Source organism: Bactrocera latifrons, unplaced genomic scaffold (assembly GCF_001853355.1).
Source record: "Bactrocera latifrons isolate USDA-ARS-PBARC rearing strain unplaced genomic scaffold, ASM185335v1 scaffold_10, whole genome shotgun sequence".
Taxonomy (NCBI): Eukaryota; Metazoa; Arthropoda; class Insecta; order Diptera; family Tephritidae; genus Bactrocera; species Bactrocera latifrons.
The window spans coordinates 1,269,640-1,281,806 of record NW_017534408.1 but is presented as its reverse complement, the minus strand read 5'-3'; the positions used below and the strand labels follow the sequence as shown (position 1 = coordinate 1,281,806).

General features: G+C 34.9%; 4 protein-coding genes across 5 annotated transcripts; all 4 read right to left on the bottom strand.

The window, feature by feature from the left end:
- Positions 1–1,129: 1,129 nt before the first annotated feature.
- Positions 1,130–2,608, bottom strand: LOC108965963 (cathepsin L1-like). The gene is made up of 4 exons (XM_018928652.1): positions 2,403–2,608; positions 2,043–2,245; positions 1,867–1,979; positions 1,130–1,789 (listed from the first exon to the last, which is right to left on the bottom strand). The coding sequence occupies exons 1-4, from the start codon at positions 2,502–2,504 to the stop codon at positions 1,188–1,190; spliced, it is 1,020 nt and encodes a 339-aa protein (XP_018784197.1). The 5' UTR covers positions 2,505–2,608; the 3' UTR covers positions 1,130–1,187.
- A 1,351-nt stretch (positions 2,609–3,959) lies between these two features.
- Positions 3,960–5,084, bottom strand: LOC108965982 (protein CREG1-like). The gene is made up of 3 exons (XM_018928676.1): positions 4,626–5,084; positions 4,460–4,544; positions 3,960–4,149 (listed from the first exon to the last, which is right to left on the bottom strand). Exons 1-3 carry the CDS (start codon positions 5,043–5,045, stop codon positions 4,040–4,042), a joined length of 615 nt encoding a protein of 204 aa, XP_018784221.1. The 5' UTR covers positions 5,046–5,084; the 3' UTR covers positions 3,960–4,039.
- A 1,457-nt stretch (positions 5,085–6,541) lies between these two features.
- LOC108966082 lies at positions 6,542–8,246 on the bottom strand. 2 transcript variants are annotated; one of them, XM_018928831.1, is made up of 6 exons: positions 7,955–8,246; positions 7,644–7,896; positions 7,443–7,580; positions 7,247–7,346; positions 6,949–7,150; positions 6,542–6,882 (listed from the first exon to the last, which is right to left on the bottom strand). In XM_018928831.1, the coding sequence occupies exons 1-6, from the start codon at positions 7,969–7,971 to the stop codon at positions 6,813–6,815; spliced, it is 780 nt and encodes a 259-aa protein (XP_018784376.1). In that variant the 5' UTR covers positions 7,972–8,246; the 3' UTR covers positions 6,542–6,812. The 2 variants fall into 2 exon arrangements, with proteins under 2 accessions (XP_018784376.1, XP_018784367.1); XM_018928822.1 differs by having other exon boundaries at positions 6,949–7,346; positions 7,955–8,241.
- A 227-nt stretch (positions 8,247–8,473) lies between these two features.
- Positions 8,474–10,348, bottom strand: LOC108965810 (protein CREG1). Its single transcript, XM_018928462.1, has 4 exons — positions 10,244–10,348; positions 9,111–9,611; positions 8,963–9,044; positions 8,474–8,836 (listed from the first exon to the last, which is right to left on the bottom strand). Exons 2-4 carry the CDS (start codon positions 9,558–9,560, stop codon positions 8,724–8,726), a joined length of 645 nt encoding a protein of 214 aa, XP_018784007.1. The 5' UTR covers positions 9,561–9,611; positions 10,244–10,348; the 3' UTR covers positions 8,474–8,723.
- Positions 10,349–12,167: the final 1,819 nt, after the last annotated feature.

The window sequence follows — 12,167 nt, the reverse complement described above, 5'->3', positions numbered from 1 at the left end:
CATCATGATATCTCAATTTTTACTCAAGTTACAGCTTGCACGGACGGACGGACAGACAGACATCCGGATTTCAACTCTACTCGTCACCCTGATCACTGTCTGTTACAGAACGCTTTTGTGATTAACTTGCACTTTATAAGTTTAATTTTACGCAAAACCTTTCTCTCGAAAACTCGTAACGCCGACTCATCAGATGTCATCGCCCATACCTCCATATCAAATGGAAGTACAGAGTTGATAAGTGACTTTGTAGGCTTTGGTCTTTCTTCGTCGAGAGATGACTTTAATTACTCAGTTCGAAGTTGGACATGTTCGCAAGAGTTATTCTGCGTTGGATTTCGAGGCTGAGGTTCTTATTAGTGTTAATGCTGGTTCCAAGTTAGACGAAATTATCTACCACATCAAAGAAATGTCTGTCAACAGTAATGTAGGGGCCAAATCTCGAGTGCGACGACTGTTTGTTTGATGACAGGAGATATTTGGGATGTCCCCACTTTCACTGCCAGACCCATTTGATTTGCTATCTTTTTCGATCTTTACGGTGCGGGGGTTGAGGCCAATGATATTAATATCATCGTCATATGCCAGCAGCCTTCTCGATTCAGCTCTATAACTCGAATTGTTTTCTCCAGTCGTAGCTTGAAGAAGTCGCTCAATAAGGAGTCGCCTTATCTGAAACCTCGTTTGGTATAATCTTATGTAACTCGTGGCAGCCACATTCGCTTACGCATTTGTGTCAAATGTTGCCAGTGTATTCAGTAAGATTTGCCATTTCATTATGCCACATTTCAGTTTGGTATAAAGCTTGAAAATTGTCTAATATTATTACGAAAATTACGTTCTCTGAACGCATCTTCGTGTGGTTAGGAAACACAATTGTATCCTCTCTATTATCATTGTTTAATGCGGATTGTGGTAAGGCTGCAGCATCGGATCTTATTTCTTTCAAAGTGAGGTAGAAAATGCCATTACCATCAATAGAAAGCGTTCGGCGGACACTCCAGTCAATTAGTCATATACAGCTATCCTCAATTTCCTTTCATATATCGATTTAGAAGTGGTTCCTATCGGTATAGAAGCTGTTTCATCTCTTTAACACAAATTATAATCAGATCGTTTTTCTTTTTTTGAAATACATATTTATTTTCACAAAAGTTTATGATAATTGTGATATAAGTATTATATATTCAAACCAACGGATAACTAGGACGCATTGCAATACCACCATAGTTAACATGTCGTGGCACATTTATGTAACCATTCATGCCCCAATTGACACCCCACGAGTTCTTCAATATCCAATAATCCGTATTCGTAGTATTATCCCGGCCATAACCTACCAATAGCATAGCATGATTGGGTTTACGCTCCTCACAAAGACCGTCGTTGAACACGCCTTGCCTATAGAATTGTTTGCGAAAGCATTTCGCATTGACTTTAACAGCAATTGGTCCCACTGTGGCGACAGCAGCCTTTAGAGCAACTTCATCGTCGGTTGTAATTTTGACAAAACCTTTGCTGTTTGCCGCAATCGCAGACGCGTCGAACAAACACTCCGCGTGCAATTGAGCGCGATAAGGATACACAGCGGCCGCGTTGATGCCACCATTGTCGCGTATATAGAGGAAACTGCGCTCTTTATTGCCACCATTACAGCCTTTATTTCCATATGTGATGGTACAGTCTAACAGATTCTGCTCCGAGAGCGATACAAGCTTCGAAGTTTTGCGAAAATGTTGACCCTCCAGCGCGCCAGTGGTGGCAAAAGCCCAACAGGAACCGCAGCGACCTTTAGGTAACGAAAATGTGAATAAATTTATAAACATCGGCACATAAGATTTGGTGTAAAGAATAAACTCGCAATACCTTGCTTTTTGACCTCAGTGACCGCGCCCAATTCACGCCAATCCACCGAATCGGGCAATTCGATGTTCGCTGGTGGTATAAAAGTGGCGCCTTGTTTCAATACACTTGGCAAACTACAAGATGGACGTTAAAGATAGTTTTTTATATGTGAATTACTTAAGGGAAAAGTTAATTACTCATAAATCTCATCGCTGCCACTCATAGTGCTCGCAAACTCCTCCTCACTGACATCCGCATACTCATTTATTCCCAGCTCAAAGCTGGTGAGTCCTTTCGTAAAGTTCAGATTGTGTTCCTCGATAAATGCGAAATGCTTCAGAAATATACGCTCACGTTTACGCTCTTCGGCATCCGAAGCGTAGTGTTTATTATAAACCAGCTGAAAAGATATTCGTTGTGATGGGGCGTTAGTGACCAAGAGAGTTACAATATAGAGCGAAAGAGATACGAGTTTTTATCGCAACAAATGTCAGAGAATTGTCTTCAAGTTCAGCTTTGTCGGTAATAGTATTTTCTTCTTTTAAGATTTTCCTTACCTTAAATTGTTGAAAATGTTTTGAATCCTCAACAATTGCTGCGCGACTTAGGCCTAAAGCTATGCTTAAAGAAAACAAACAAGCTACAAAAAATTGCCACATCTCCAATCAGAAGTTGTTGCAAGAATAAAAACCGTTCATCAATGCTTTGAACTATATTCCCACCAACTGTCTCCCTTCGTGTTTGACTAAGAACTGAAATTGGAAAACTCAAATTTGAAAAAATTAGGTAATAGTCAATGACCTGTTCAAACTAGTTTGGTTAACTATTGCTACCTGCGGCTGACCTTTGCTGCCGCATAAGAATGAAGAAGGCAAAGGTATCAATTAGTGAGGCAACAACATAAAATCTTAGTATCTGTTGCCACAGCTAAAATATTCCTTCCAATAAAAATTGAAAGAGTCATACTGGGTTAACACGTTAGTTATTAGCAAGCCTTATGGGAATGGAATTAGTTTTAAGTGCTTCGAAAATATAACAATAATCAGCTCCAAATTATGTTTCGAGGTTTCCTACTTAAAGAAAAAACACAGAAACTTCAAATCTAATGGGAAATATTTGTTATCACTCGACAGAACATTCTTTGGCATTTATATTTTGAGGATTATCTCTTTCAAATGCTGGCCGTAGCCACGTGTCATATGGTCCATTCGTTGTGTACAATTTTCGATGACTCGTTCGAGCATTTCGACTGAAAGGTGCCTATTGACACGGGTATTGTGTTGTTCCAAGACCTGAATCGAAACGGGATTGTCCGCATAGACTTTAGAAATTATCTGCTCACAGACAATTCAATAAATTCATTGGTAGTGGCGTCATCTTATTGAAACCAAAAATCGCCGGGATCACAAACTTTAATTTCAGTCATTAAGTAGACGTTATCGCGCCGTCATGGCATTCTCACTACCATAATTTTTGAAAAAATATGGAACGATGATTACAACAGTCCACAAACCACACCAAACCGTTGTATTTTCTGGATGAAAATGTTGCTCATGCACCTCTTCCAGTTGCTCTTCGTTCCAAATGCGCCAATTTTGCTTATTTATACAACCATTGAGCCAAAAATGGGCATCATCGCTGAAAAATTTAGCTCTTGAAACTCAGTAAGCCGTTTATATTGACCAAAAGTTGAGCGGAGGGCGCGAAACACATTCTGTACAGAACGAGAATTTTCATAAAAAGTCTTTCCATGATGAAATTCCAAACAATACTGCCAAAAAAAAGGCTATTGAAAAAAGTATCTCTTCTTAAATTATATTATTTTGGTGAATTACAGTAACAACTCTCAAAGAAATCACTAATTTTGTAAAATATCGACACTTTAAAAAATTTGAAAAAAGTTCGGATGGTGAAAAAAATATGGTTAGTTCTTTAAAAGAAGGTCTCAAACTTCTTCAGCATATTTTTAAGACACTTTTGCTGAGAACAAAGCCGAAAAATGAAACATATGTAAGTCAGTTGGTATTGATTTGTAGTTAGTTTGAAAGAAGTACTATGCAATTGAAAGTTTTTGAAAATATATTTAATTCCAAAAGAAATAAAACCCATAGCTCTTTTCGAGTTCTTTTTTTAGGATTTTTTATACATTATTTAAACCAAAGTTACTTTCATAATACATTTATTGCGGAACATTTCAAATAGTGGCGTTATAATAATCCTCGGCGGGAATGACACGTGGACCGCCCTGGTAGGCGACAATGAAAATATTTTCAATTTCCAATTCGCTAAAATCGAAGTTATGACCTGCAAAGAGAAGAAGAATAATGAAATAAAACCCATCAATTAAAAGAGCTGTACAATAATTGTTCTTTGACTGATTGCTACTGACAATTTGTGACTTTCCGTTACTAAATAATATAATATAAGGTAATTCATTTCAAGCATAACTTTACGAGTATATTTTCAGTTCGTGCGAATATATGCAGCCGTCTTCGTTTCGCCAAACTGTGCGGAGTAGCGAAACGAAAAGACAAGTGGTATAAAAGCAAAAAACTGGTATAATTAAATACCACTCTAAGAATTTTATATTATATATTATTGAATTTTCACTTACTGTGCGCCGCCCATTTCTCAGCATTCTTATGGCGATTATAGAATGCTTGCAGCTGGTCATTGTAGGTGGGGTCTGCTGTATCCAACTGCATTATTTTTGAAAAAAAATAAATAAAATAAAAATTAATTACGCAATCGCCACACTCACTCACAACAACAAAACCTACCTTTTTCACGCTACCGCTAACCATAACGCGTGGGCATGCCGGTTCCATGGGATCGACGCCACGTCTTTGACAAGCGCCATTTTGATCGTCGGTAAAGAAGAAGGTGACCTTGTTCTTTTGCTGCGTATCGCGTCCAGTGAAGTCTAGATTCAGCAAGAAGAAGCGTATGTGTCCGGTTGAGGAGCCATTCAGAGCGCTATCGTCTACCGCCATTATATTGACCATTGGAAAGTCGATGATTTTCTCATGGGTGGATATGCTGCCCACTGCAGCCCAGTTGGCTTGATGCACCAGGCGACGTGCCAGCGCAGCATCAGACAAGCCTGACGGCTGACGTCCGTGCGCTGAATATCCTGCACAGCTATCAACTGCGAGCAGTGCGATGAGTAGGCCGCTAATGATTGTGATTGCTTGCAACATGGCGATAGGAGTGACTTGTAATGTCGAATGTGAAAACCCTCCGTTTATATAGTAAGCGTTCACTATATTTCGATATGTTTCTGTGTACATACCTATATATTTATTGAACTGAGACAATGTGTATGCGGTGTGGCTGCATCACCATCTTTATTAATCTGCATCATTATACTGCTGATTATACATACATACATGCACATGTACTATATGTGCATATGTATGATGGGTGGCTATTTCTAAGAATTTAACAATAACAGTTGGGGTTTTTTCCTTTCCGCATACAGTGAATGCGAAAAATTACAGCGCCGTAAGTTGAACTTCTATACTTTATACAGTAGCCGTTTCTCTAGCTTGAAATTTAAATGCCTTAGTAGTTTCCAATGGGTGATAAATAAGAAAAAACGTTAACTTGCTATCCCTTTTATTTCAATTTCGAATGGCAGTCTGACAGCTGCTTGTCCAAAATTTAATTAATTTTAAAATTATTATATGCTTAATTAAAATTAATTTTAGAGTTCACTTCTTAGACACACTGTATACTACAGCAAAGCAAAATCACCTGCATACATATGTTGTTATGGGTTGTCCCTTAGTTTGACATGGTCGACTTTACTGATAAAGGCTGATTAAGTAATTGTAATTGCACATACAATACACATACATACATACATACATATGTATATACAAATGGCTATGTCTCTTATGGTATGACACTTTTAACAAGTTTAACTCCATAAAACTATACCAAACTGTAGTGTTTACACAAATAACGGCTAATAAATTTTTAAACCCTAAACCAGATAGCGATCTGAATTTTTAAAACCGTACTTTTCTCCCCAAGAAGCTGCTCGCTTGTCGGAACCACCTATATCGGATAACGGGGCTTCATTTCGGCTGTTGCTGTTGTTGTTACGGTTATGCAATCCCCATTGGGATGGTAAGGATTGTCCAAGGTCGTCGACGTCTCAATAGACGTACTATTTCGAAGGGGTCGGACCAACGGGGGAGCTGGCAGTCGTGAAAATCGCTGCGTTATGCACGTCCTACATATCTAGAATTGACCCTGTTATACGAAATAAAGGTCCTGCGTGCAATGTGTAAGGAGTATCCGCATGACTCAAACCATCTCTTTGCATTTCGATGTAACCGAAGTTAAGATTTTTCTTGTTTGAGAGAATTTTTTTTCTCAGTTCTGAAAGATTTTTAAATTTTTGCCCCTGCCTACCTTGTGTCGACCATTTATCCAACATTTTTAGGTTATTATTGCATAATCGGTTCACTGACACATTTCAGGCGGCCGTCGTAAGGAATGAGGGTAGAAAATCAGCGATACAATGGCGCTCATGTATAGATAGCAATCGCGCAAAAATCAGTACATTCTTTTCATTTGATTATATATGTAAATATATGATTTTTAATTTTATTTTACTATTAATACAAATAGTAAATGCTTAGTTTAAATATATAATTTCATAATATTTCATTATCATACCCACTAATCTAGTTCTACCTTCCGTATACGAAACGAGAAATGGCTTTCATATATACATACGAGTATGTATATCTCACATAATCCTATTAATTAATAGTAATTCCAGTGAATTTAGTTACTGTTATACTTCCTTGAATACACAAGCATTTCATTTGAAAAGTACAAATTTTAATTCTATAAGAATCATTTATTCTTTTAATTATATATATTTAATGCGTAGACTCATTACCCTTCTTATGTTACTTAATAGTAATCAGTTTAATTTCCAAATAGTTGCATTAATAATCATTAATTTGCGGGTGTTGTGGTTGAAAGTTCAAGCAGGCCGACGTCAGTTCAGCTTTCAGTCTATATAGAAAAATTAAAAACGTTTAAATATGAATACATACATACATGTWTTTAAATATTTGTTACCTTTGCGCGTCACTGTACTCGTATCGCTCTAGTTCACACAATATGAACTCAGAGAAGACTTGCTTCCACTTTCTACGCACTGGTACTTCATGATTATTGCCCAAATGCACTTTGCGCTTATTTCTGGCCGGCAATTCATCTGCTTTCAACGGATCCATCGTAAAATTGTCTAAGTTATGATCATTTGGGTGCACAAACTTTTCTGCGGAAGAATATTTATTGCCAGTTGGCATTTGCTGATTTAAAGTGTCATTGACAAATATCTCTTTTATGTTGGAATCAGAAAAATCATTATTACTAGTTTCATATTTGGGTTCTAGCAAACTGGGTATAGATTCTACATCGCTTTCATCTTGTGAATGACTTTCAAGCGATATGTAGTCATTCATTTGGATATGCTGGGAAAATTAAGAAAATTTATTTAATATTTACCACTTCAAACCAACATTTATTATATGAAAACGAAAAAAAATAAACCAAAAATAATAACCTACCACATCCTCCGCACTGTGCGCCGTTCGTCTGGGTTCGATTTTTGTTAAAAACTGCATTCCTAAATAAAATTCATAACCCGATTCATATTTGTTGCCAAGATGCTTTTTTTCATACAGCACTGCCTTCCGTCGCTCGGTCTGTAGATACAAAGTCACTTTACAGATACAAAACTGACAAGCCTTCTATATGCTTGTACTTACATTAAATCTCGAACGCAAATTGTTCCAATAGTTTTTCGCGTCATTTACACTGTGCTTTGTAACCTCGGCGATTTCTGCCCAAATTTTCTTTCTGATTTCGCGATTTCTATACGAATCAGAATCGGGGTCCCATATAGCTGGCCTTGATGCTATATAATCTATGAGTATTTTTTGTTCATCGTGTGTCCAAACTTTTTCGAGCCTGCGAAATCTTTTCCCCGTTGTTGCCGCACCGTTTGTTGACCTTTGTAAGCTGAAGAGTGGTTTATTTATTATTTTATCATTGTTATCAGTTATTTTTATTTACTTACAAACTATATCTGCTCATTTTGTTTGTCACACGAAAATGACCAATTGAAAGAAATTGGCTTTTTGACACAACTCAATCAATTGCGTGTGTCAAAAAAATGACTCAAAGTGACAGTGAACTGGTATTTTGACAGTAGAGTTGCATTTTGACATTGTAGCGTTTTGACATTCTATAATAACACCACAGCACAATTTTAATGCTTTATAATTTAACTTTTTTTAATACCAATTCGACAAGTTATATTCAATATCTAATGTCGAAATGTATAAAAATAAAAAAAAAAGAATTTATATAGAGCTATCACTACCGCTGTGTATGTGCATTTGTATGTATGTATATGTCAGTATTTAAATGTACTGGTTCTCAATTCTCCTTGCGCAAAGTCTACATAAGATAACTAATTTCGTGCACATATCAAACACATTGATGTACACATGTACATACTTACGTATGCATATACAATATATGATATTCTTTCATTAATATATCATAAAAATTAAAATAAACTTACAGATACATATAAATTTTGTATATATCGCTTTATTATAAAACAGTCTCACTGTAAGTTAAAAATATTTAAAAATGCTTTTTAAGCTGATAATGTGGATAGTAAAATAACAGTTTATAAAATATATGTTACACACATGTTCTGTTTCTATTAACACAAAATACAAGATGTAGGCCTATATTTAATTACGAAGCACCAAATGTGTAATGTTGAACATCTATTTATATCTCAGTTGTTGACTTTTATCACTAACCGGCATGAATTAGTTCGGTTTCGCATTATAATAATCGTTTAGAGCGACATTGTGAGGACCACCATAGAAGTCCAATACAAAAATATTTTCTATTTCCAATTCGCATAAGTAGAAACTATGAGCTACACAATGAAAATATACACAAAGAAAGTAATATAACATCAATATTAATATGTTGGGTAAAAAATGATATCAGTATTGTTTATATATGTATTTAATATTCGAAGAAAGTGCTTGCAATATTTTACCTTTAATCCAATACTTCGCAGCTGGATGGCGAACTGTGAATGCCTGCAACCAATCGTTGTAATTCTTATCATTTTTGTCCAACTATCGAATAAGCGATATATTTTCTATTAGTAATTCATAGAAGCAACTAAATTTATTTAAATTTACCTCTTTAACCTTTCCGCTAATTATGGTACGTGGGCATGTCGGCTCCATTGGATCAAGTCCATGGTTTTTGCAATTCAAAGTTTGATCATCGGAGAAGAGAAAGGTAACTTTATTAATATGCTTCCAATCAGGTCCAGTAAAATCCAAATCAGTTAACAAAAAATGTATGCGCCCTGTAGACGTGCCATCCACAGCGCTGTCATCCACCGATATTATGTTCACCATAGGATAGTCTGCAATTTTATCATTTGTGGATATGCTACCCACTGATGCCCAATTAGTTTTATGCACCAAACTGCGGGCAACTGCAGCATGATTGGTTTTACGTAAATAACGTTTATATTCGGCAATTATACGTGCATCTTCAAGCGCCGAATATGCTGCACAATAATTGAACATCATAAATGTTGCTAGCAGAAATGTAAATACACTGGTGATTGCTTTCGCCATGTTGTAGTCTATTTCTGGAATTATCCAACGATGCTTTTACTGTTTCCGTGCCTGCAACAGATTAAATCGTATGCATGTCGCAAATGAACAATAAAATTATATAAGTACATTTACACATTATATGGAAAAATATTTATGTGTGAAATGCGTATAACATACAACTTCCATGTTAGGAATCACAATATTTTTATTTGTTTAGGCTTATCAAATCAGACTGAGGTTTACAGCAACAAAACACATTTGAATCAACATATGCATGTAAATACATACACGCTATGAAATGTATGCAAATTCATATCTAAATAACTTTTCAGCTTTAAAATGATAATGAATGAATATTTCCCTTTAAAATAAAAGCAATATTTAGCATTGCAAATGAAACGAACACAAATATTCCTATGTATATGTGTACATTCACCTAAGAATAAAGGAGAAAGGCGCTTTTGTCACGTACTATGCTTTGCCCACAGTCAGCAGACCAAATTAGCGCATTATCAGAAATATTTGCGCAGATCAATTAGTACATTTATATGTATAAAAATTCACTTAAATAAACTGCGTCTTCCACAAAAACTTAAGACCACTTTAATATTTTCATTACACATTTATAGATATAATTATTGCGAGACTACCATTTCAACTATGTCTCTTCAATTTTTTGGAGCACCTTTGTTTTGTGTTACCTGTTTAAATTAATGTTGTTGCTGTTGCACCCTTCCACGATCTGTTCGGTTTTAGTTTTTGTTCCGCAATCAGTTCCATTATAACAATGGTAAGCGTTTTTATACCAACAGCGATCTTTGTTCTCGGTGCCAATATAATCTATCAGCTGATTTACATGTTCGTTTTTGAATTTTTTTTCGTAACAAACAATATTATTGCGGTATTGCTGTGCGCTAATTCGCTATACAAATTAACAGTGTTGCATTTTGATTGAATATTTCAAGGGGGAGTTAGTATCGACGTAACGTGAAACGTAAAATGGAGTGAGGTAGTATTTGATATTAAAACTTTAAGTAAATATTAAAGGATTTCTCTTGTTGTGACAATTAAAACGAAATTACTTTGGAATAATAATTTAATTTTTTGTTTTGTTTTGTCCTAAACAACAAACTTTCTAAGTATTATAATTTATAAATATATAAAAAACTTAGTTATTTGAATTTTTGACATAGATTTTGAGGTTATCTGAAGAAAGTGGTAGTACAAATTTTTTTATTACCTATATTTGAATTTTATGCAAAAAGGAGGCTGGATGGTTTTGCCAGAAATCGAAATACATAAATCACGTTTTAACCCTTCAAAAATTCTCCTCTTAGCTGCTTCTTCCCAACCTCTTATTGCATTTTCTTGTAATTTTTATTATTTTTCCTTCCTTTTCGAAGGTGTTCCAGCCAACTATGATTTTTTTTTTTTTTTCGCTTTGAAAAATTGTTTAGTCTACCTGTTCTAGAATAAGTACCCGACATTTAGCATCGTTATAAAAACAATATAACGTGCATAATGTACTTGAATATTTAAGATCGCAATTTCTGCCGGCCTCTCAGACATGTTGACTGTCTGGTAAATCGAAAAAATCAAATCCAAAAATAATTTACAAACAAATAGAAACTTTCCACGTACTTCTTCTAATTATTGACTATACAACTTCATAGTGTAACGAGTATAACTTTTCCCCTGAAGTGTTTACAATTATCTTGTAACTATTTCCTTGCGATTATTACTTGAATGTTCGACATAATTCTGTTGACATTCTATATATTTATGTACATATTTTGTACTCGAGTATGCTTTTGAAATAATCAATGCTATCTACTTCAGATTGGAGAACGGCCATTGAAATCGTTTTATAAATAAAAAGTTGTTATGTATATGACAATGGAATTAGGTTGAGTGGCTATTGCATTAAGCTTTCTTTAATAAATACTTATTACTAGTTCCAAACGAAGTCGGACATACATAGATATGTTTGTAGTTAGCGGCTGAGCACGCTTTTGTGCTGCTTTCGAAACAGCTGTTTTGCATATCAAGAATAATTTAATTGTGTAACGCATACTTTTCCAGTAATAATTAATCAAACATAAAACTGCTGAAGAGTAGGAAATTACGAGCTCAAAACAAGAGAAATACCACTACTAGTACAATAAGAGGACAAAAAGCTTAAAAAAGCTGCAACTGATTGGAATTATATTTTAATGGATAAGAAGAATTATGTGAAAACGGAGCGGAAATTAATGTGTAAATATTACAAACGATCGTTGAGAAGAAATGCATTTCATTTTCTTTCTTTCCAGATACTTCATTTTGAATATTTATTGTTATTATTTCATAGCTTGAAATAAATGTTGCTTACAAGCAGCTGTTTTTTTGCAATCAAATATATAAAATTTAAAAAGCTCTTATTTTCAATTATTGACAACCAATAAAAGATCATTTCAAATTAAAAAATAAAATAAAACTAAATAACTTAATTTCACGGTAAATGCCAAAATATAAGTAAATTACTATTTTTTATTAAATAGAATTATTAAACAGCGTCAAAAATCTCACGAAAGGCTCTTCAAAGGCTCTTTGTAAATGCAACGTTGTAAAATCTTACTCTAAAAC

Bases quoted from the DNA above. Each gene is read 5' to 3' on its own strand.
- LOC108965963 (XM_018928652.1), bottom strand. From the start codon at position 2,504: ATGTGGCAATTTTTTGTAGCTTGTTTGTTTTCTTTAAGCATAGCTTTA. The intron at 2,246-2,402 runs GTAAGGAAAATC...ATATCTTTTCAG, and splicing joins AACATTTTCAACAATTTAAG to CTGGTTTATAATAAACACTA. The intron at 1,790-1,866 runs GTATTGCGAGTT...CGTTACCTAAAG, and splicing joins CACTGAGGTCAAAAAGCAAG to GTCGCTGCGGTTCCTGTTGG.
- LOC108965982 (XM_018928676.1), bottom strand. From the start codon at position 5,045: ATGTTGCAAGCAATCACAATCATTAGCGGCCTACTCATCGCACTGCTC. The intron at 4,545-4,625 runs GTAGGTTTTGTT...AAAATAATGCAG, and splicing joins TTAGCGGTAGCGTGAAAAAG to TTGGATACAGCAGACCCCAC. The intron at 4,150-4,459 runs GTAAGTGAAAAT...TTCTCTTTGCAG, and splicing joins TGAGAAATGGGCGGCGCACA to GTCATAACTTCGATTTTAGC.
- LOC108966082 (XM_018928822.1), bottom strand. The intron at 7,581-7,643 runs GTAAGTACAAGC...TTGTATCTACAG, and splicing joins ATTTGCGTTCGAGATTTAAT to ACCGAGCGACGGAAGGCAGT. The intron at 6,883-6,948 runs GTAACAAATATT...TTTTCTATATAG, and splicing joins GAGTACAGTGACGCGCAAAG to ACTGAAAGCTGAACTGACGT.
- LOC108965810 (XM_018928462.1), bottom strand. From the start codon at position 9,560: ATGGCGAAAGCAATCACCAGTGTATTTACATTTCTGCTAGCAACATTT. The intron at 9,045-9,110 runs GTAAATTTAAAT...CTTATTCGATAG, and splicing joins TTAGCGGAAAGGTTAAAGAG to TTGGACAAAAATGATAAGAA. The intron at 8,837-8,962 runs GTAAAATATTGC...TTCATTGTGTAG, and splicing joins TGCGAAGTATTGGATTAAAG to CTCATAGTTTCTACTTATGC.